The 24,919-nt window shown below is 42.8% G+C and overlaps 1 protein-coding gene across 1 annotated transcript in view; it reads right to left on the bottom strand.

The window, feature by feature from the left end:
* PLEKHA8 (pleckstrin homology domain containing A8) overlaps window positions 1-24,076 on the bottom strand; it is an 83,247-nt gene extending 59,171 nt beyond the window's left edge. The window contains exon 1 of the mRNA XM_010587190.3: window positions 23,994-24,076. Coding sequence (XP_010585492.2) covers window positions 23,994-24,033 — 40 coding nt within the window. The 5' untranslated portion in view covers window positions 24,034-24,076. The remainder of the gene's footprint in view (window positions 1-23,993) is intronic.
* Window positions 24,077-24,919: the final 843 nt, after the last annotated feature.

Genomic DNA, 24,919 nt, shown 5'->3' with positions numbered 1-24,919 from the left:
ACCCAGCAGTAGTATACATCTCATCCAGTCCTTTTACACACCCTACATTCTACTCAAACCAAACTTCTTTGTTGTATTCCTGCCTTTGGGCCTTTGCTCAAGCTAGACCCTCTGCCTAAAATACCATCTCTGATTATCTCTGCATGTCTAAATGCTACCATTTTCTCCATGAGCCTTGTCAGGTCTCCTTAGGTGGGTGTAGTTTTTTCCCTTTCTCTGAAATGCCATAGCCCTTTAGGGATACATTTCTCACACAGGACTCTGCTGTGGCTGAGGGAGCCAGAAAGAGGGCCAGTGGTGGCTTTGGCTGAGCCCTAGGGCTGCTCAGGTACAGAAGTCTGATGGGTCCTCGGTCACTGATTCATACAAACCAAGTGTATACACACCAAGTAATGTCAAAATGGTATGCATTTATTACGTTATGGCAGGACATTAGCATACTTTCTGGAGTCCCTCCAGCCGAGGACTATGGTATAGGCAAACAGAATTTGTAATTGGGCAGCTGAATAAAACTGACAAACCCATTGCCGTCGAGCTGATTCCAACTCAAAGCAACCCTGTAGAACAGAGTAAAACTGCTCCATAGGGTTTCGAAGAAGCAGGTGATGGATTTGAACTGCTAACCTTTCAGTTAGCAGCCGAACACTTAACCACTGTGCCACCAGGGCTCCAGAGGTTGAATGGTCAGCACTAAATCTGAGCACAAACTAGGTGGGCGGGCGAGATGTTTTATTCACTGTTTACTTCAGTGTCTGCTTTTCTAGGGATCAGAACATTCAGGCCTGCCAGGTACTATGTCTCTCACCTTCTTAAACAAAATTAGGTAAACACTAATTTTCTGCATCCACCCTGGTGGTGTAGTGGTTAAGTGCTATGGCTGCTAACCAAAGGGTCAGCAGTTTGAATCCGCCAGGAGCTCCTTGGAAACTCTATGGGGCAGTTCTACTCCGTCCTATAGGGTCGCTATGAGTCGGAATCGACTCGACGGGCACTGGGTTTGGTTTTTGTTTTGACCCTCCAATAACGCATTGCAACCACTGGCATACCCTGTGATCAACATTTTCTTGCCAAGGATTTAAGTAATCTTTCTCTAAAACTACAGCTTATTTTCTCCCGCTTACATTTTATACAGGATGCTTACTTCCCAGGGAGGCAGCCTGACCCTATATTGGATGTCAGGAGCCAGCCTCATGGCCTTATCTCCACACTGGCACAAATGAACCCCTGGCTGGTAAACTTCTTGGGATGAGATTGTAAATTTTTATTTCAGAAGGTGACGTTTCCTGATCCTGGTTTCATAGTCTACAGAAACTCCCAACTTGAAGGCTGCCGTTCTTTGCATAAACGTTAAAACAACAACAAAAAACCAGTTGCCATGGAGTTGATTCCGACTCCCGGCAACCATATATGTGTCAGAGTAGAGCTGTGCTCTGCTCTTTTCAACAGCTGAGTTTTCAGAAATAGATCACCAGGCCTTTCTTCTGAGGTGCCTCTGGGTGGACTGAAACCTTGAACCAACTTTTCAGTTAGCAGCTGAGCACACTAACCACGCGTATCACCCAGGGACTTCGCATAAACATTATTACTAGGAAACCAAACCAATCACCAGATGATGGCTTGCTGAGCAAAGAATTAGTGCTCCTGAAATTAGACATTACTGATGATGTTTTAAGCCCTTTTCAAGGGAGTCTGAAGATCTGCCTTAGGCCATCCCCCTTTTCTGAAACAAAAGAATCAATTCCTGAGAACCTGAGAAATGGAAGCGCTTTTGAAATCACCTTAGTCCAACCAGTTAAGGAAATTAAAATCAGGCAGATTAAGTGACCTACTTAAGGTCAGGCAGGAAGCACACAGCAGAGCTGAGAAGAAAGCCATATCTTCCTACACTGTCCCTCCTGGCAGAGTAACCCCCAAACTTTGGCTCCTCACTTCTAGAAATCTACCCAGGTATAGAACAGTAGCAACTTCTCACTTACCGCTCAACTCCCATTACTCTGGTTGGTGTTAACATTCCCCAAAACCACCATGACTTTTGGGTAGAAGGCATTCAAGACATCCTCAATTACACTTTATCAAATTTGGGACCCCATGAATTTTTAGACACACATTTTTTTACATAACATAAAAAAGAAAAATATCTGCCAGTTAAACAATGACATGGCCCTGACTGTAAGATGCTTCCTGATTTCAGAGTTGCTGAAATATGAAACAATGTGTCTTAAACTGGAAAAAATGTGGTACTAAACTAGTCTTAGCTTACAGGGATCTGAAAAATGTTAACCACACACATGCACACACGACACTGCATAACTTCAGTTAAGTTTTGAAAGTGGCTGGTAAACTATAATAGTAACTGAAACAATATGTTTCCTATAACAGGTTCTGTATTTATCTGGGGGAAGTTCAATACACCACTATTTTTACTTTATAGAGTTTGGAAGTACAGAAACTATAACCAAGAGAAACTTCTCTTTATAAGCACAAAGTTCCTGGAGTTTCAGAAGCCACATGAAGAGTCTCACTTCCATTACACGCTATTTAAATGCAGACTGATGGACAGTCCAGATTAGTACAGGGACACACTGCTCTTTCACCATGTCCACTGCGAGGATGCTGGAGTACAGCTCAGGAGTGATGAACTGTATAAGGAATGAGGCATGGAGGATGAAGGGGCCATTAATCTGCTTTCTGTATTAAATTAATCTGCAGTTTCTTCAGAAATCATAAGACATTCAAAGTAAGAAAAGGGCAGGTGAAAACTGTGGGGCTGTACTAGTCCCTGTTCCCTTAGATTGCTCTTAGACTATCCTTCTGTTCCTCCCCTCCCTCTCCATCTTCTCTCCTTTTTTTTTGGTCATCCTCTACTTGAGACAGAATGAAAAGGTTAAATGAGAGACTTCAATGAGCAGGAAAAAGTTTTATCCTAGCTACCAATGCCAAGGATGGAATAGGTGGAAAAAAAGAATATTTAAATGCTGGTTTCCTACAATATGTATTATCCTGGATTATTTTACTGTAGAAGCTATACTGGACACTTATTTTTGGCAACCATGCCTCTAACCCCCACACTTCCACTGCTGAAACCTCCCTTATCCACACTTCATCCATTTAGTCTGGGTGTGGCTGACCCACCCCTAGCACCAGGATGGGTACCTGATTCAGGACTGACTGGAATTTCACAACCCCTTAACAATTATTAACAATAAGCTTCCAGGACAAGCAAGTGATCCAAAGATAATTCTGGGACTTTTGCTGAGACTAGGGAAAAGCAGAAGGAAATAGAAACCAGTCTCTTTTCTTGTTGGTCTTGTGGATGTATGCCTGGAATAGCAATCTCCACTAGAATCTCAGCTGACTTCTTTGTAGAAATTGACAAGCTGATCCTACAACTCATATGGAAACTCAAGGGACCCAAAATAGGCAAAACAATCTTGAGAAAGAAAAATGTTAGAGTCTCACACTTCCCAATTTCAAACTTACTGCAGAGCCACAGTAATCAAGACGGTGTGGTACTAGCATAAGGACAGATATATAGGTCAATGGAATAGAATTATGATTCCAGAAACAAATCTTTGTATTTACAGTCAATTGATTTTCAACAAGAGTACCAGGACAATTCAATGTGGGAAAGAATAATCTTCTCAACAAATGGTGCTGGGACAACAGGATAAGTCACATGCAAAAGAATGAAGCTGGATCGCTACCACACACCACATAAACAAAATTAACTCAGAATAGGTCAAACAGATAAATGTAAGAGCTAAAACTCTTAGAAGAAAATATAGGAGTAAATCTTCCTGACCTTGGATTTGGCAATAGTTTCCTAGATACGACATCAAAAGTGAAAGTAACAAATGAAAAAATAAATTGGACTTCATCAAAATTAAAAACTTGTGTGTGTAAAAGAATACTGCCGTAAAAGTGAAAAGATAACCCACAGAACAGGGGAAAATATTTGTAAATCATACATCCAGTAAGAGGCTTGTTTCAGGAATATATACAGAATTCTAACAAGTCAATAATAAAAGGACAATCCAATTTTAAAATGGGTAAAGGATTGGAATAGACATTTCTCAAAAGAAGATATACAAATGGTCAATATGTATAAGAAAAGATGCTCAACATAATTAATTATAAGGAAATTCCACTCCCAGGAATATACCTAAGAAAAAACACGTATCTACAAAAACACTTGTACATGGATGTTCACAGCCTCATTACTCATGACAGCCAAGCTGTGGAAACAACCCAAATCTATCAATTGCTGAGTGAATAAACAAAAAGTGATATATCCATACAATGGAAAGCTATTTTGTCGTCAAAAGGAACGAAATACTGATATATGCTTCAACATGGATGAATCTGGAAAATATTATGCGAAGTTAAAGAAACCAGTCAAAAAGACCACACATTGCATGGATCCATTTACATGAAATGACCAGAATAGGCAAACTGATAAAGACAGAGAATAGATCAGTGTGGGAATGCAGGGATTGGAGGGTGATAACTAAAGGGTATGGAGCTTCTTTCTGGGGTGATGAAAATGTTCTAAAGTTGACTGTGGTGCTTGTTGCACAACTCTATGAATATACTAAAACCCACTGAATTGTACACTTCAAATGGCAAATTGTGCGGTATGTAGATTATATCTCAATAAACTTGTAACACAGGGGCTGGGGGAAGGTGGGAACGGGAAGTTATTGCTTAATGGGTTTGGGGTTTCAGTTTGAGGTGATGGAAAGGTTTTGGAAACAGATACCTAGTGGTGATGTTTGTACAATATTGTCAAAGTGGCTGTTGTTGTTTAAAAAAAAAAACCCAAACCCAGTGCCGTTGAGTTGATTCCAACTCATAGCAACCCTACAGGACAGAGTAGAACTGCCCCATAGAGTTTCCAAGGAGTGCCTGGTGGATTCAAACTGCCGACCCTTTGGTTAGCAGCCGTAGCACTTAAGAACTACGCCACCAGGGTTTCCCTGTTGTTGTTAGGTGCCATCAAATCAGTTCCAACTCATAGTGACCCTATGCACAACAGAACAAGCCAAGCATGATGTCCTTCTCTAGGGACTGGTCCCTCTTGATAACGTCCAAAGTATGTAAGATGAAGTCTCACCATTCTCACTTCTAAGAAGCATTCTGGCTATATTTCTTCCAAGATAGATGTGTTCGTTCTTCTGGCAATCCACAGTACATTCAATATTGTTCACCAACATCATAATTCAAATGTACCAATTCTTTTTAGGCCTTCCTTATTGACTGTTCAGCTTTCACATGCATATGAGGTGACTGAAAATACCATGGCTCACAGCCTCCGCCAGACTAGAGTCCAGTACAACTAGATGGTGCCCGGCTACCACCACCACTGACTGCTCTGACAGCGATCACAATAGAGGGTCCTGGTTAGAGCTGGAGAAAAATTCAGAACAAAATTCAAACTCATAAAAAAAAAAAAAGAATAGACTTGCTGGTCTGACAGAATGGAGAAATCCCAAGAGTATGGCTCCCAGACATCCTTTTAACTCAGTACTGAAGTTACTCCTGAGGTTCACTCTTCAGCCAAAGATTAGAAAGGCCCATAAAACAAACAATAATACATGCAGCTCTACCTTGTATATAAGACTAAACGGGCATTCCAGCCCAGGGACAAGGACAAGAAGGCAGGAGGGAACAGCAAAGTTGGATGAATGGAAATGGGTAACCCGAAGTCAAGAAGGGGAGAGTGTTGACACATCGTGGGGTTGGCAACCAATGTCACAAAACAATATGTGTATTAATTGTTTAATGAGAAATTAATTTGCTCTGTAAACTTTTATCTAAAGCACAATAAAAAAACATATGCACATACACAAAAATAAGACTGAGAAAAAAAGGAGCTTCATATGATCTTTTATGAGATATTTATACCTATTTCATGAAGAAAAGCAAATACACCCCACTTTTGTCTTCAAAAGTCTAATACAGAGACTTCTAATTGCTAACAAGTACTTAAAATTCTTCAGCTCTGTGAAATTCAACATTTCAGAATAAAGTTCAATATTTACATGCAAATTTTTTTTTTTTTTTAATAGGACAGAGTAAAACTGCTCCATAGCGTTTCCGAGGCTGTAAATATAGGAGTAGACTGCCACATCTTTTTCCCACAGAGCAACTGGTAGTTCAAACCGCCAACCTTTCAGTTAGCAGCCAAGCTCTTTAGCAACTGTGCCACTAGGGCTCCTTGAAAATTACCACAGCTACAGGTAAGTCATGGTCCCTCCCTTTCCTTACCCACAGCAGACATCATTCTTCAATCACATTACTCTTTCCCCTCCAGCTAGGAAGCAGCCTAACAGTGCCTCCAGCACCCACTTTAACTGGCACTGACATGGCTGGTGTCATTTGTTTGACATTGTTCCCAGGGATCCACAAAGTTCCATGTTCTGAAGATCATTATTCTAGAACTGCTACCAGCTAGTTCTTTTCCCACTTACCACAAATGCCTTTCTATACTTAATTAATGGAGTCCTTAGATGGCTGCCTGTGAGTCTTCTCCAACACATAGGGTTACTGAGTCGGAATCGGCTTGAGGGCAATGAGCAGATGGTGCAAACGGTTAAGAGCTCAACTACTAGCCAAAAGGTTGGCAATTCCAACTCATCTGGAGGTGCCTTGGAAAACAGGCCTGAGGATCTACTTCCGAAAAGGTCATTGCCTTAAAAACCCAAGGTAGCTGTTCCACTCTGCACGCATGAGTTAGAGTCAACTGGATGGCAATAACAACAATAACAACTTCATTGATAAGCAATTGTTTGCAAAATTCATTTTATCTTTAGCCAAAAGGTTTTCCAGCTCAACTAATATTGAACTATATTATTTTTTCAATTAGTATAATTTTCTTGTCAAAAAAAAAAAAAAAGCATACTTATTATATTCGGATCTATTCTGGCACCAAAACCCAAACCAAACCCACTGCCGTCGAGTCAATTCCGACTCACAGCGACCCTACAGGACAGAGTAGAACTGCCCCATAGAGTTTCCAAGGAGCGCCTGGCGGATTCGAACTGCCGACCTCTTGGGTAGCAGCCGTAGCACTTAACCACTACACCACCACGGTTTCCATAAATTCTTCATTTTTTAGTTTACAACAGCAGCCACCATTTTTAAATCAAAATTTCTAAAAGGAGATATTCCTTTTCCTTTAAAAATCCAAACCAAAAACATGATTCCTTGTGAGTCATACTCACATCTGAAGAAAAAATACTGTAGCTTCCCTTTTTAAGCAGCCTCATGACAAATAGCTCATCTAAACACATTCCTATAAAAAACTGCACTCCATTAAACAGATACTTTTAAAACTTTCTAAAAATTACTTTTAATTTACAATGACATTCCTTCTTTGGTGAACAGTTCTGAATTTTTATAACCGCATAGTCCTCTAACCACCACCACAATAATCAAGATACAGAAAAATTCCATTGCCTTTCTATCTCAATTCCCTTGTGCTACCACTTTGTAGTCAAACCCTCCCCGAGCCTTCACCCCTGGACAATCACTGTTGAGTTTTCATTTTCCTTAAGTTCAAAATATTTTCCAATTTTCCTGGAGACTTCCTCTTTGACTCGTGGGTTACTCTGAGGTGTATTATTTAATTTCTTAACATTCTGTTATTGGTTTTTAGCTTAATTCCACTTAGACACAGAACATTCTTTTAAATTTGCTAAGGTTTCTATATGGCCCAGTATGTGGTCTATCTTGGAGAATGTTCCATGTGCTTCTGAAAAAAAAGTGCAATGTTCTGCTCTTGTCTGGTGGATTGTTCTATAAATTTCAGTTAGGTCAAGTTGGCTGATAGTGTACAACATCTTCTATATCCTTGCTGATTTACTGCCTACTGTTCTATGGATTAAGAAGACCTGCTTGCCAGGTGGTTAAAGCAAATGACTGCTAACTGAAAGGTCGGCGGTTCGAAACGACTAGCAGCTCCGCAAGAGAAAGATGTAGCAGTCTGCTTCTGTAGAGATTTACAGCCTTAGAAATGCCATGGGGTCATTATGAGTTGGAATCGACTTGACGGCAGTGGGTTTGATTCTATGGATAACAGAAAGGATGTTGAAGTTTTCAAGTGTGACTGTGGATTTGTCTATTTCTGCTTTTACTTTTATCAGTTTTTGCTTCATATATATGAATATTTTGATGGCTTTTTCTATGCATAAACACGATTGCTATTTTTTTTAACTTTAGATTCATATCAGGTATGCAAAGATGGTTCAACTTTAGAAAATCAATCAACATAATCCACCACATAAATAAAAGGAAAGAAAAGAATCACATGATCATCTCAATCGACGTAGAAAAGGCATTTAACAAAGTCCAATACCCATTCCTGATAAAAACTCTCAATAACATAGGTATAGGAGGGAAATTTCTCAACATAATAAAGAATATCTATGCAAAACCAATGGCCAACATCGTTCTCAATGGAGAGAGGCTGAAAACATTCCCCATGAGAACAGGAACAAGACAAGGATGCCCTTTATCACCATTTCTATTTAACACTGCGTTGGCAGTCTTAGCTAGAGCAATAAGGCAAGAAACAGAAATAAAGGCATCCAAATTGGTAATGAAGAATTTAAACTGTCCCTATTTGCAGATGAAAATCTAAAAGACTCCATGAGAAAACTACTGGACTAATACAAAGATTCAGCAGGGCAGCAGGATATAAGATAAACATACAAAAATCAATTGGATTCCTATACACCAAGAAAGGGAATGATGAAAAGGAAATCAGGAGAACAATACCATTTATAATAGCTCCTAAAAAAAAAAAAAAAAAAAAAAAAGCTTGGGAATAAATCTAACCAGAGATATAAAAGACCTATACAAAGAAAACTACAAAACACTACTGCAAGAAACCAAAAGAGACCTAAATAAATGGAAAAACATACAATATTCATGGATAGGTAGACTCAACATTGTGAAAATGACAATTCTACCAAAGCGATTTATAAATACAATGCAATTCCGATCCAAATACCAACAACATTCTTTAAAAAGATGAAAAAAAAACTCATCATTAACTTTATATGGAAAGGGAAGAAGCCCTGGATAAGTAAAGCACTAGTGAAGAAGAAGAAGAAAGTAGGAGGACTCGCACTGCCTGACCTCATAGCCTACTTTACAGCTATGGTAGTCAAAAGAGCCTGGTACTGGTACGACAACAATGACGACAACTGACATTGATAGCCTTGGCGTTTTCCAATGTCCAGCTCTGGGTGCTCAGCCACACCCACCCCATCCGATCCCTCCCCTGGGGGAGCTCCAGACAGGACAATGGATAGCCAAGCCTTAGGTTCCTATGCCAGGTCAGCCAGTAAGATCCTTGCTGTGGCTGGGGAAGAGGAAAAAAGGAAAAAGAAGAAGAGACACCCCTTGTGGTAATGGATAATAACCAAGTATTAGCTAAATTACAATCTTGTTTATTCACCATTAACTAATTCACAGAGAGTTTCTAAGCAGTTATACTTTGCCAGGCTTGGAGATATACAGAAAAGAAGATCCCAGACCTCAAGGAGTGCCAGTCTAGTGGGGAGTCAGGCATGCAGATGCTGACGAGACTAACCACAAGTATAATGCATTACATCAAATTCTCTTTAGAATCTTCTGTTACAGCCTGCTGTGAGTCACTTCTCCTGTGGGCTTTGGGCTGGCGAGCTGCATACTTATTTGTTCTGGACAGTGCCTCCTATATGTCCTACCATCACCTTACTCAACAGAATAGTCAGGAAACCTTGGTGCACATCCAAACTCATAACACCCAGATATGTCATCTCGAACATGTCACTTAATTCCTCTGGGCATTATTTTCCAATTTATAAAGTTCCTTCCAGGTTTAACACATCACCTTTCTCCTGATTTTGATGTCTCTCTCAAGTCTCAGCTTCCTTTCACCGTCCAAGTGCCAAAACCTAAGGATTACTTCTGCCCCACCCCTTCAGGTTAGTCATCAGGTCCTTCCAAGACATCCTCATTTCTTAATGGTCTCAACGTTTCATTACGCTCACCCTGGGGCACAGAGTGTCAAGCTATGAAAAGGGCATGAAGTCAGGCCCTTTCCATATGCTGTATACCTCTAGTTATTTATCTTATGAGCCTCCATTTATTAATCTGTGAAATGGGGGATAATAACTTCCTCCTCCCCTTCCCTCATATCTTGCCCTTTTATTTCAGTTCTCCCACCTCCCTTATCATGTTTCAACCAGTTTAATCTTCCTTAAGTACTGCTTTTACCAGTTCTTCCCCCTATTCAGAAAGGTGGAATGACTCCCTACCACACCAATTCTAAACTCTCAGACTTGGCTTAACAATCTAATCCCACCCCATAATAACACCTCGGTATTTCCTCCTACTCCCAGAAACAAACCCTCCTTTTTAGTCCTACTGGTTTCTTCAATGAGTAGTCCCCTCAATCCTCCTCCCTCTTTCTAGGCCAATTCTACCCGCCCTTTAGTTTCACCTCCTCCATGAAGTTTTCCCTGACCACTCCTGAAAAGTGGTTCTCTCTACTTTTTTTTTTTGACCAAGGTATGCCTGTCTCCTTTGGTCAATTTTATATCTACTTCTCTTTACCTTCTTCCCACTAAATTTCTGGCTGCTTAAACTGGCCTCAAGAAGCCCTTGTGACACCAGTTAAGTGCTTGGCTGCTAACTAAAAGGCTGGCAGTTGGAACTCACCCTGCAGCTCCATGGAAGAAAGACCTGGCAATCTGCTTCCATAAAGATCACAGCCTAGGAAACCCTATGGGGTAGTTCTACTCTGTCAAATAGGGTTGCTATGAGTCGCAAATTGACTCAATGGCACCTAGCAACAATCAACACTGGCCTTAGAAGTGGAAAAGCTAGTCTCCGTTCAAGTCATGTATACTGGCCAAAGCAGCAGGACATTAGCGGTGGCAACCTGGGATGACAAAGATCTAATGTTCCAGCCTGTTAAAGGTGCCCCCAAATTGCCTTAACCAGTAAAGACACCAGAGGATGATAAGTAACACCTAACCACCTTTAGGGACCATCTATACGTAATGTGGTCCCTCTAAGCCTTGTCAGGCCACAGCTTTGGGGCAATCACCTGAAAGGTTAAAGGTCAAAATAACTAATTTAGCTGGAAGGGAATTTTCATGGTTGAGAAGCATTTCTACTAGACTACGATCTTCCCTTTTACTTGGACCCACAATCAACACCCATGGAAGCGGCAGTCAAGGAATCAAACAATGCACTGCACGGGGAAAACCAGCTGCAAAAGACCTCTTTAAGATGTTAAAAAGCAAAGATGTCACTTTGAGAACTAAGGTGCACCTGACCCAAGCCACGGTGTTTTCAGTCGCTTCATATGCTTGTGAAAGCTGGACAATGAATAAGGAAGACCAAGGAAGAATTGATGCCTTTGAATTATGGTCTTGGTGAAGAATACTGAATATACCATGGACTGCCAGAACTAACAAATCTGTCTTAGAAGTACAGCCAGAATGCTCATTAGAAGCAAGGATGGTGAAACTTTGTCTCAAATACTTTGAACATGTTATCAGGAGGGACTAGTCCCTGGAGAAAGACAACATGCTTGGTAAAGTAGCCTTGCCAAACCAAACCCACTGCCGTCAAGTCGATTCCAACTCATTAACGACCCTATAGGACAGAGCAGAACTGCCTTGTATGGTTTCCAAGGAGCACCTGGTAGATTTGAACTGCCGACCATTTGGTTAGCAGCCATAGCACTTAACCACTACACCACCAGGGTTTCCTGGTCAAGTACAGGGTCAGCGGAAAAAAAGGAAGACGTCAATGAGATGGATTGACACAGTGGCTACAACAATGAGCTCAAGTATACCAGAGTGTGAGGATGGCGCAGGACTGGGCAGCTCTTCATTCTGTTGTACATAGGGTCGGTATGAGTCAAAATCAACTCGACGGCACCTAACAACAATGACCTCCTTGAGAACAAGGATCACGTTTTACTCAATACAGTTTCCCCAATACCCACACAGGATCTGATAAGAAGATGGTGCCCCTTAAGTATTTCTTGAATGGATGAAAAATGAGTGGGGGCTATTAAAGTGTTGAAGGTGGATTGCTGAAACCATCCCCCTGGAATTTAAAAATCAAGACAAAGTCATCCTCGTCTTGGTCTACCATATTTTTTGCAAATAACACACCCACATGAATAATGCGCCCACGTATAATGTGTAGAGATGATGACATTAAGTAAAAACAGTTCTAGCATAGTGCGTCCATGCATATACTGCATTATGTCTCATGACATTTCCAGAAGTGAATTTTGATCTTTCACTGGTCCTCCCATATGACAGGTAAATCTTTTCATTCTGTTCACTTTCTTTAATCTCCTGCTTACGTGTATAAAAATAGTCCAAAAATGTTACTTTTGGTCCTAATCATGTTTCAGTTTGAGATGTATGACAGTGATAAAATACACACAAATTTTGTTCTTTTAGTTTTAGGCCTATGATCGCTTCTTACTTACTAATTTTGTAGTTCTTCATGCATTCATTCTCTTTGGTTTCAACATAGTATCCCACTGTTCCATTCATGAGAATGATGATGATATTTTATCAGGAAATTACAAAAGTTAAATTTTGTATGTGAACTTTTGATCTACCGGTAAAAACTTTTGGCTTAAATTTCAAGTAATATAAAATCAATACCTACTTTAAGTGAAGTTTCCATGCGATCAGAAATAGAAATTGAAGGCAACAATGTGTTAAAAAAAAAAAAAAATTGACATAGTGTGCTTACAAAAATAATGTGGGGGGTGAACGACTGGCAAAAAAAAAAAGTATAACACACATTTGCAAAAAAAAAAAAAAAAATACCATATACAGAAACAATTCCATCTGAAGGAAAAGAAGTAGATTCTCAAGCAAATGATATTTTGCTTCATGTGATACGAATACTGAAAAAAGACCAGCCCTCTCTCTGGCTAACTCTATAAGCATTATCCATTTCTCCATTTCTCCTTGTACTGTCACACACCCCACAAGCCAACCTGAAAATGAATCCAGGGAGAGAAATGTCCTAGTACATTACCATGGTGTTTTTTGAACATCCCTGTTGTCTCCTTCATCTGTCTTGTGCTCAACAGTAACTAGCCTGTTTTACTGTCTCAAATCTGTTTCTAATAGAATTTCACTGGCTTTTCTTCAATCTACACAAGATGAAATTAATGGCAACACGAAGTGGTTAAGACTAAACACTGAGAGTGCAGTCCAAAAACAATGGTTCTCAGGCTTCTTCAACGCACAGACCACTTCAATGACGTAAAAGGCTCCATGGATCATTCCTGGTATCTCCAAACACATCACATGTTGGAATCAATGGGAAAGCTAGTACTGCTTTTGATGGGGTGCCAATGAGGAAATGGTCCAAGATCTCTTTAAGTTTCTTAAATTATTAATTTTTGCTGGAAGCAAAAGTACAGACCAGTGGTACACAGAATTAAACTACATGATCTATAATCATCATTCATCCAAAGGGGGCCACATGACTGTCACAGACCTGTAGAGTCAACTTCAAAATTCTGATACTGAGTTTATCTGAGCCTTTTCCTGTATAATTTACACCCCTCTCATCTCCAAAAGAGGGATTTAAGGAATTCTGGGTATATACATCCTCAGAAACCACAGGAGCCATGATTCGCACCCAGGAAAGGTTAAACACACACAAACTGAATTTTCCTGGCATCATTAATCTAAACAGCTACTCAGGCATGTTCATATATGCTTCATCCTCACAACATACCTAGGTATGCCCATTGGCTCAAGGTGTCAGCACTATTAAGCAGTAGAGCAAAGGTTTGCATTCAAGGCTTTCTGACTCAAACCTTTTGCACTTAGCCACTCAAATACAGCACTGGCCCAGGACCCTGTCAGTGAAACCATGAATTGCATAAATAAATGGTTGACCACATGTAAAAGAATGTTGTACCTCACGTGATATGCAAAATTTAATTAAAAATGAGTCAAAGACCTAGATGTGAGAGCTAAATCTATAAAACACCTTGAGAAAAATAGGCGTAACTCTTTGACCTTGGGTTAAGCAGTGGTTTCTTAGATGTAATACCAAGAGTACACGCAATAAAAGAAAAATTGACAAAACGGACTACATCAAAATTAAAAACTTTTTTGTTGCAATAAAGTGAAAACACAACCTAGAGGATAAGAGAAAATATTTGTACATAATATACCTGATAAAGGACTTGTATCTAGATACATAAAGGACACTTAAAACTCAATAATGAAAAGAAAAATAGCCCAATTAAAAAATGGGCAGTTTGTGTTCGTCTACTAACTGAAAGGTTGGTGGTTCAAACTCATTCGAAGAAAAGCCTGGTGATCTGTTTCTGTAAAGATTATAGCCAAGAAAACCCTACAGAACTTACTTCCATTCTGTAACACGCGGGGTCACCACGAGTCAGAACTTACTCAACAGCGATGGGTTTGTTTGTTTTTAATAAAATCCACCACCATTGAGTCAATTCTGCCATAGCGACCCTATAAGACAGGGTGAAACTACTCCATAAGGTTTCCAAGGCTGTAAATCTTTATGGAAGCAGAGTGCCACATCTTTCATCCATGGAGCGGCTGGTGGATTTGAACCGCAAACCTTTCGGTTAGCAGCCAAGCTCTTAACAACTGTGCCAGCAGAGTTCCTTTCAGAGTTGTTGGAGGGGGGTACTTGCCCCCAGGGGCACAAGTTCAAGGGGCACCAGTGGCTTCACTAGGGAAATGCGGGGGGTGCAGACAGCACTGGGTCACACTGTCAGAGGAGGTGACACTACATGGTCCAGAGATACATCCAAGACCAAACTATGCAGGACTTGAGCTGCCCCAGAAAGGCCGTGCCTGCTTCAGCCACGTTTTGGCACTGGTCTCTGCTGCTGTGGCTCTTGGTGTCTGTGTCTGCCAGGAAGATTCACCTGCCTGGAGGCGTCACTTGTGCCACTGCCATTACCATGGCCTAGGCGTCCCTCAGAGCCTGCCTGTCAGCCCACCTGCCGCCAGGGCTGTGGGCGTGGTGGGAAATTGTGTGTGGCTGTGGGTGCTCAACTTCTCCTTTTTGTTGTTGCAATCAATGTCTATTCATCTTGAATTTGTGGGGGGGGGCACAACTCAGAGATTGCCCCGGGGTGCTCGTTACCCTTGCTATGCCCGTGGCTCCTTTCTTTAGTCCTTAAACCAAATCAAACGCAGTACCGTTGACTCGATTCCGACTCATAGCAACCCTACGGAACAGAGTAGAACTGCCCCGTAGGGTTTCCCAGGGAGTGGCTAAGGTGGACTTGAACTGCCGATTTTTCGATTAGCAGTCAAATGCTTAACCACTGCGCCATCAGGGTTCTACTCATTAGTCCTTAGGGAAATATAAATCAAAACTACCAAAAGATACCACTTCACACCCACCAGGATGGCTATATTAAAAAATACAGACAATGACAAGTATTGGCAAGGATGTGGAAAAATGAGAACCCTCATTCTCTGCTGATGAGAATGTGCGATGGTGCTACGCTTTGGAAAACAGTTGGCAATTCTTCAAACCGTTAAACAAAGAGTTACCATATGACCCAACAACTCCACTCTTAGGTATATATCCAAGAGAAATGAAAACATACGTTTACCCAACAACTTATACACGAATGTTCATAGCAGCATTATTCATAATAGTCAAAAAATAGAAACAACTCGAATGTCCATCAACACACGAATAAACAAAAGTGGTATATCAATACAATGGAATATTATGTAGCCACAAAAAGAAACGAAGTATAAATACAAACTGCAACATGGATGAACCAAAAAAAGCATGCTTAGTAAAATAAGCCATCACAAAAGATCACATATTGTATGGCTCCATTTTTATGACATGCCCAATATAAGCAAATCTTTACAGACAGAAGACTAGTAGTTGCCTAGGGTAGGGTGATGGATTGGGGGATGAGCAGTGCTGTGCAGTGGGTTTCCCATATATATGGCCTTTCTGGTCCTGAGTTTACAATTCTGCTAAAAATGATTGGTTGGGCCACAGCTTGCCCTGTGATTGGTCTATTTTACACAACTTGCAGCAACTAGTCAGTTTACTATGCAAATAAGGTGCTAAACCACCCAACAGGATTAAGTGACCTTACAGGGATTGGTCAGTTTGTGGCCTGGCTGGGAAGGCCATGCCCTGAAATTGACAAGGAGCTTGCTTATATAAGCAGGCAACTGGACAGAGGTTTTTAAAGAGAGACAATAGGAGAGAGGGAACCTCCTAAAAGAACAGGTCAAGAGCTGTAGCACTGAAGACAGCATGAGATGGCAGCAGCAGTACAAGCGTGGCAGGAATCATGAGTGGGGAGACAGCTGCAGTGATTCTTGCCAGCCATGGAAACAGAGAGAGCTGAGTGCCCAGGAGGCCTGCTGGCGGAACAGGGTGTTTCTGGGCACTTGTTGGTGGAACCAAGCAGGACAGAGGCAGGGAATGGCCCAGTGGCAAAGGTGAGGCCCAAAGGTTGAGCAAAGGGCCACCGTCTTGGTAGAGAAGAAGCCGAGAGCTATCTTGGTTGGAAGCTGTCCTGATTGACGAATTGTCTTCTGTGTTGTATCTTGTTACTTCCATGTTGATCCTGATCCTAAGTTGTAGCTTGTTACTTTCCTAAATCACACAATTTTGAGTATGGTCTGTGAGTTCTGTGTGGCCACTGCAACAAATTATCAAACCCAGCAGAGAAGTAGAGTGCTGTGCAGGGTATGGCCGGTGTCAGAAACAGTGAAAAAGTTGGAGCTTTGTACTGATTCTGATTCTTGTCCCTCAGGAATCTAGGTGATTCCTGATGCTAGGTTACAGATTGTTGTATTTAGGTGCCGTAGAGTCAGTTCCTACTCACAGTGACCCTATAGGACAGAGGAGAATTGCCCCATAGGGTTTCCAAGGAGCAACTGGTGGATTCGAACCACCAACCTTTTGGTTAGCAGCTGAGCTCTTAAGCACTATGCCACCAGGGCTCCAGATTACAGGTAGTGACTGCTCGTGGCTGCTGGGTTTCTTTTTGGAGGGATGAAGATGTTCTAAAATTGACTGGGGTGATGGCTGTGCAACTGTAAATACACTAAACAACTATTATCTTGCACACGTTCAATGGGCAAATTTTATGGTACGTGAATTATCTCAATAAAGACATTAAAAAAAAAAAAAAAGTTGACCAGTGGCTGCGAGACTATGAGAGTTCTGCTCTGGATCACTGGCATCCCAGATGTCGTCCTGGTGCTGCTTATACAGCACAAACATATGGGGTAAGAGTCACCAGTCTCCACTTGCAGGGAAGCAAAATTATAGGATCTTCTCAATGACAACCATCTGCCCAGTATAAGACAAGTTTTTGTTAGTTTTGGAATGAAGTGCCACAGTTGGCTTCTGCCCTGACCTGCTGGAGGGGCCCGTGAAGCCTGCAGCTGGCCAGAGCTCACAGCCCTCCTGTCTTCTGAGGAGGCACGAAAGAGAGGTAGAAGTGCAAAGCAGAAAACTCAAAGCACAACTCACAACACTTCCTTGTGCCAAAACATGCAAACGGCACAATATTGGGCGCTCAAACTTTCTTCACTCCAGACTTCCTCCCTACCTCTCACCCCCAAATACTCTGCTATTCTGGGTTAAACATGTAAATATAGGCATATTAAGAATCAGCTAAATCATATAACGAGCAAGCACGAAGGATCTTTAAAAGCATCATGTGTGATGTAGCACTGAACCTGGAGCCAGACACCAGGAAGCCAATTCCCAGCTCTGTCACTGACTGAATTTATGAGTTACTCTACCTTTCTATGCCTCAATGTCTTCATGGGGAAAATGAGGATAATAAACGCAACTGCTTCTCAAAATTGTTAAAAAGATTAAATAAACTAATCCATGTGAAATGTTTAGAATAGTGCCCGACACACTGTGTTAGTAAGGTTTTTACTATTCTTACAACTGATAAATGCCATCATTTTTATGGAGAAAGAGACGAAAGCTGAGAATGGTAAAGTGACTCTGTGGCTGGCAGTGACACAGCTGGGATCAGAATTTAGGTCTCTTTGCCCCTGAACCAGTGTTCTACCACACAGTATCAATATCCAACCTTGCATGTATAATGGCCCTTGGCTGACCTACAGGGCTGGAAAGATGAACGTATTAAGAGCATGGTGCCTAGCACTATGTCTCACACAACATGGGTGTCTGTAAAATATTTAATGGATTCGCTTTTCATCCCAGTTTTAATATTCTAACCTCTAAAGAGATGGTTTTCTGGATCAAAGGAGAATGAAGAACACCAAGGTCACACGATAACTAAGAGCCCAAGAGACAGAAAGGGGCACATGAACCAGAGACCTACATCATCCTGAGACTAGAAGAACTAGTTGGTGTCCGGCCACAACCGATGACTGCCCTGACAGGGAGCACAACAGAGAACCCCTGAGGGAGCAGGAGATCAGTGGGATGCAGACCCCAAATTCGCATAAAAAAACCATACTTAATGGTCTGACTGAGACTAGAGGAATCCCAGCAGTCATGGTCCCCAAACCTTCTGTTGGCCCAGGACAGGAACCATTCCCGAAGACAACTCATCAGACATGAAAGGGACTGGACAGTGGGTAGGAGAGAGATGCTGATGAAGAGTGAGCTCATTATATCAGGTGGACACTTGAGACTGTGTTGGCATCTCCTGTCTGGAGGGGGGATGGGAGGATAGAGAGAGTTGGAAGCTGGCAAAATTGTCATGAGAGGAGAGACTGGAAGGGCTGACTCATTAGGGGGAGAGCAAGTGGGAGTACGGAGTAAGGTGTATATAAACTTATATGTGACAGTCTGACTTGATTTGTAAACATTCACTCGAAGCTCAATAAAAGTTAATAAAAAAAAAAAATTAAAGAGATGGTTTGACACTAAATCCCAGAATTTCAAACATTCTGCTGCTCAAAATGATAGCTCGGGACTACTGAAGAAAACACACATAAGCTTTTTTTTTTTTTCCACTGAAGAAACACAAAGCACAGGAGTACCTGAGTGTGCTAGCCTTTTAGGAAAAAGATACTTTTGTTCCTTTCTCATCCAGTATCCTAGGAGTACACTCAAGCAAGCAATTTAGATGCTATTCTCAGGGCTTAATAACATTTTCAACTTTCAATAATTAACACTTTAAAGAGGGAAGAGAAGTTTACAAAATAACTATAACACCTGGCAAAATACAATAAATGTAGTGGAAGAGATACAAACATGTAGTCAGAAACTCTCTATACTACATAGTAAGCTTTTAAAGAATCTCATCATTTCTTTCTCTCTTTCACACACACACACACACACACACACACACACACACACACACACACAATCACTCCACAGTGTTTGAACCAGCCCAAGGCCGTGCCGTACCAAGCTTCTCTTCCACCCACCCACTCCTGTATCCTTGTCAGAGCCTCACTCTCATCAGGATGCCAGCCAGGTAGACTTTATGTCCTTTCCTCGAATTCACCAATCTTTATATCCCGCTTTAGGGGCCTTCACGTTAGCGTTCCCTGGGCCTGGAAAGTTCTTCCTTCCAGCCCCCAACAGCAATTCTGCCTTGGCCTCCCCATTTAGCTAGCTTCTATTTATCCTCCAGGCTCTGCTTAAGGGTTTCCCTCAAAGAAGTCTTCCCCAACAACCCAGACCATATTAGTCTCGCCTTCCTTCAATTACACACACCTGGAAAATGCTACTAACCACTTACAAATGAATGCCTGCCTTCCCCACCAGGCTGTAGGCTCAAGGAGAGCATAGTCTGTGCTGCCTTGTTCAACGTTGCCTCTCCTGTGCCTAGCACGGCACCCAGCACGCAGTAGTTGGCAAATGAGATGAACATCATCTTCAAAGGACTCAACAGGTCAACTGATAACTAATTTCCTAACTTCTCCTCTCAAATTTGATACAAGCATCCCATATGAAGCTGCCAGCATGAAAGGAATATACAAAAGCATTGGCTATACACTCTTTTGAAGAAAAATTCAGAACAAACAAGAACTCTGATTGGGATTACATGTATTTTAAAGTCATCGTGCAAAACCACAAGGAAAAAAATGTTACTTTTAAAAACAAACTTCAGAAGAAGGGAAAATAGTGATGTCTCCATCAAACCTTGTCATTAACACAACACATAGTCTTTTAGGAGACCATTCACACAGAAGGGTGGAGGAAACAAGAAAGCATTTGTTCCTCTTTGGCATTTACTGCTCCTTAATTTATCTCCTAATGAAAGAGAATGTGCTGAACCACAGTTTTAAGGATATCCAGGAAAAGTGCCCAGCGGTGTGATGGGCTTCTATGAACAGTATGTCCAGCAGGAGGTGGGCCCATGCTGAGGGAATAAGCAGCAGGATGTAAAGACAGCTGCCTTTGGCAATGGCTCCAGCCAGTTCCCCTCTTCTTTAGAGCCTCCAGCCTGGCACCACTCACAGGACTAACTTCTTACTTAGGAAGAAAAGATAGAACCTTCCAACAGAACAGATGGTACAGGTTGATCACATGACAAAGATTCCAAAGGATCCTCCTAGGGAAATTTTGCTTTACTGAAAGATACACAAGTACAGACAGCAGAAAAAAAGAACCTCGCTACCGGGAAATAATGTACTAGGGCAAACCAAAAAAACAAAACCCACTGCCGTCAAGTCGATTCCGACTCATAGCGACCCTACAGGACAGAGTAGAACTGCCCCATAGAGTTTCCAAGGAAGAGACTAAAATTCCCATATAGAAGACAGAATGAAAAGAGGAAAAGCGAGAGGTTAAAAAAAAAAAAAAAAGTGGGGGTGGGGGGAATCATTGAGGATGAAAGAAAAGAAAAAGTGTGTGTGATAGAAATGGGTGAAGGACCAGCAACTAAATATTACTCAAGGACATAATATCCATACATCTCAGAGCTTAAGAGAAGAGACCTCAAAAGAAAACTCATCCAGTCAAGCCCTCTCTAAGTGAACGGAGTGTTAATTAGCCTTTGGCGGTTCACTAAAGCCCAACCTTTAGTTATCCACATCTAATCTAATCAATGGGTTTAATCTAATCACTGACAGTCCTTGAAACAAAAGCAGTCTTCTAAACCCCTCACCTTACCTAGTCTCTACTAACCAGTACAGGAAAAATAAACAGGAACTCACAGCTAACCACACTGCACAGGGAAGTAAATCTGGGCACACCCAACAGGTGCACTTTTTGGCTATGCCGGGTAACCTCTTCAAAGTCACAATGCCAAGTTGTAAAACTGACGTGGCAGTGCCGTCTTCTGACCTCCTCCCACTTTACGAGGGGGAAGGAGAATCAAGATCAACAGGCCAAGGCTGACTCCTTTAAGGCGGAGGTCAGATATACCTCCTCTCTCCACCATCTTTACAAATTCTGACACCAACCATCCCTCGCATGGCGTCTTCTACTTCTCTGCTGAGTTTGATCGTTGCAATGGCCACACAGAACTCACAGACAATATCCATGATTATGGGGTTATTAGAGAATTAACCTGCCGGTCTCTTCTGCCACCATTTCTTGCCATCTTCAGTGTTATAGCTCACCCTCTCTCTGTCTCCTGGTTCCAGGAGCTTCTCAGCACAGGGATCCCAGGTCCAAAGGACATGCATTCCGCTCTTGGCTCTTCTTGATGGTGAGATCCTCTCTTCCCACCCCTGGGATGGCTCATTTTAAGCCTAGCACGGCAGCAAAACTGACCAATCCCTTTGGTGGGCCACAATTATCTTATTTGCACAGTTTTTAATCAGCAAGGCCACACAAAAGCAAACCACCACACTGCACAAGTGATCCTTCCAGACACACCCATTCTTAAAACATTCCAGAGCATCATACACTATAACCTTTAGAATGCTGCCCCATCAAAGGAAGGATGGGACAAATGTATATCCTGACTCTGAGAGATACTAGAAATATTTGTGGTTTCAAAATAACTGCTATTAAATTTAAGAGTAAGCTCATTTTTCATAATAAAATTTTTTTTTTTCCCAATTCCAAAACAGTGCTGAGCAGTTTCCAGCACATAACCAAAAACTTCCACTTGCGGCAACCCTGTGTGTTTCAGCATAGAACTACTGCACAGGGTTTTCAACGGCTGATTTTTCAGAAGTAGGTCACCAGACTTTCTTCTGAGGCAACTTTGGGTGGACTTGAACCTCCAACCTTAAGGTCAGTAGCTGATGGTGTTATGTTACCTGTTTGTACCACCCATGGACTTGTTCCAGTACTCTGCTGTTGTTGTCAGCTGCCATCAAGTCAGCCCCAACTCATGGCAACCCCACATGTTATGGAGTAGAACTGCTCCACAGGGTTTTCTAGCTGTAATTTTTATGGATTGCCAGGCCTCTCTTCCTCAAAGTTGCTGGGTGGATTCTAACTGCCACCCTTTAGGTTAGCAGCTAATCAGAAAGTGCTTGTGCCACCCAAGCTCCTTGTTCCAGCACACAGTTTTTTTCCTACATTTTATTTTGTTATTGAGAATACACACAGCAAAGCATATGCCAATTTGTGTCTACATGTACAACTTAGGGATACTGACTACATTCTTCGAGTTGTGCAATCATTCTCACCCTCCTTTTCTGAGTTGTTCCTCCCTCATTAATATAAACTCACTTTCCCCTTAGGTTCCTACCTAATCTTTCGAGATGCTGTTGTCAGCTTGATCCCAAACAGGTAGTTCTTGAAAAGAGCAACATGCTCAAGGCAGGCCTTTTTCTACTAGTTAAGCTAAACTATTGTTTGGTTTTAAGAAGACTCCAAGGGATGGTTTCATGTTTAAAGATTATCTCAGGGCAATAGTTTCAAGTGTTCATCCACCCTCCATGGCTCCAGAAAGTCAAGTCCATGAGAATTTGAAATTCTGTTCTGCATTTTCCCCCTTTTAATCAGGATTCTTCTACGGAATTTTTGATCATAATGTTCAATAATGGTAGCCGGGCACCATCCAGTTCTTCTGGTCTCATGGCAAAGGAGACAGTTGTTCACAGAAGCAATCAGGCACACATTCCATATCCTCCTATTCCTGACTCTTCTTCTTCTATTGCTCTAGGTGACACAGTAGGCTTTTATTAAACACTGATTGCACAAGTGGGGGGAAAAAAATCCTGAATCATCTTCACAGTTGAAGAATAGTTGTGTTATAACCTTCTCAGGATATAAAATACATTCACAAGTTGAAATGGGGAGTGGGTACTATTTTCAAGCCGTTCTGCACATTAAGGCAAGGAAGTATGTACTACTATTTGCATTCATTTTAAGGCAATTTTTGAGTCTGTAAAACAAAAAGAACACTGCGTAAGAAAACCAAAAAACCTTAGGGCTTTGAAACTGTTGAGGTGGAACTCTGATATCTTGGTCTGCTCGCAGTTAAAACTGAAGGAGACAAAGGAAAAGTGTTCCATTGGGGACTTTTTTTTTTTTTTTAATACAAGATCTTGTCATCTCTGCAATTCCAGGTTACTGATGGCACTTGCTTGAAACCTTTTAACCTATCTGCGAGCCAGGCGAGACCACGAGACCAGCTCCTTCAGCAAAATTCCAGACACTCCCAGAAGACCCGAATGAGGGGCGTAAGCGTCTTCCTCCCGCTCACACGGAGGTCATCGTGCCATTCGAGTCACCCCAAATCTCAGCTTTTCCTTTTTGTAGCTTTCCTTGAAGTGAGTGGGCAGCTACTGCTCTCACCCAGCCCCGAGAGGGCTATACCGATACAGCAGGGGTGTCAGTGCTGTGAGAGAACGGCTTTTGAGAAATATTCCCGGTCCGGGCAGGCCTCTGTGGCCTTAGAAGGGACCCCGACCCCGACCCCCGGGAGGCGCGTCCGGACGCCGTCCACAGAGACACCGCCCTCGGGCCGCTCAGACAAAGGACCCGGCCCCCGGCGCGCCCCCGGCCCCCGGCGCGCCCCCGGCCCCCGGCGCGCTCCCCGGGCGGGCCGGGCCACTCACCGCTCAGATAGTTGGTCCATTTGTACAGCACCCCCTCCATGGCACTCGCAGCCCCTTCTTCCCCGCAGCGCCGGGGCCGCTTCCTCACGCCCGCCCGCCCGCCCGCCCCGTCACTGCCCCAGGCCCCAGGAGGCGAGGCGCACCGGCAGCAGGGCCATCGCCCGGCGCTGCCGAGAGTCCCAGTGCCGGTACCCGGGCTCGGTTCAGGGACGCCCAGCGGGCCTCACATCCTCGGCCCGGGGGCGGGGTCACTGGGGCGGCCTCGGCACGTGAGGACGCGGCCGGCTGGCAGACCCGAGCGGCAGCCTCCTCCACAAGGAGGCCAAGGCACCGGCTTGGTCCGAGGGGCGCCTACGCCCCCAAAGCGCGGCAACTGAGGGAGCCGACCGCTGCCAGCGCCACGGCCGCGCTCCCTGGCCCTTTCCGCGGCCGGGCCCGGGGCACGCTCGCGCATGCCCAGAGCGCCGCACGCGCGCTCGTTCCCCAAATCCAGTCCGTGGTTTCGCTGCAGCGGCGGCTAACCTGACGTAGCGGGCTGAGCCCGCAGGGAAACTGAGTCCTGGGGAAGCGCTAAGACGCGGGCTAGAGTGTCCGCTCTGGGTGAGAAAGAGGGGTGTCCCTGAGGAAAGGTTATGGGACACAGCTTTGACTCTTAATGGTGCCATAGATGGGTCAGACCCCATTTCCCGATGTTTGGCACCCACTGGGCTCTAGTCCTCAGCATTCAATACTTATTTCAATGCTATTTGATCCCACACCCTCCAGGTATCCAACCACAAGACCTACGGAGATGCTGGGAATTTCATGATGGGCTACTGTGTGGCCGGTGTAAATACATGTTGTCTAAACTCTGGCGCAGTGGTCAAAATCTATGGCTGCTAACCAAAAGGTCAGCAGTTCGAATCCACCAGCTGCTCCTTGGAAAC

This window comes from Loxodonta africana, chromosome 8 (genome assembly GCF_030014295.1).
Source record: "Loxodonta africana isolate mLoxAfr1 chromosome 8, mLoxAfr1.hap2, whole genome shotgun sequence".
Lineage (NCBI taxonomy): Eukaryota > Metazoa > Chordata > Mammalia > Proboscidea > Elephantidae > Loxodonta > Loxodonta africana.
This window is presented reverse-complemented; position numbering and strand designations above follow the sequence as displayed.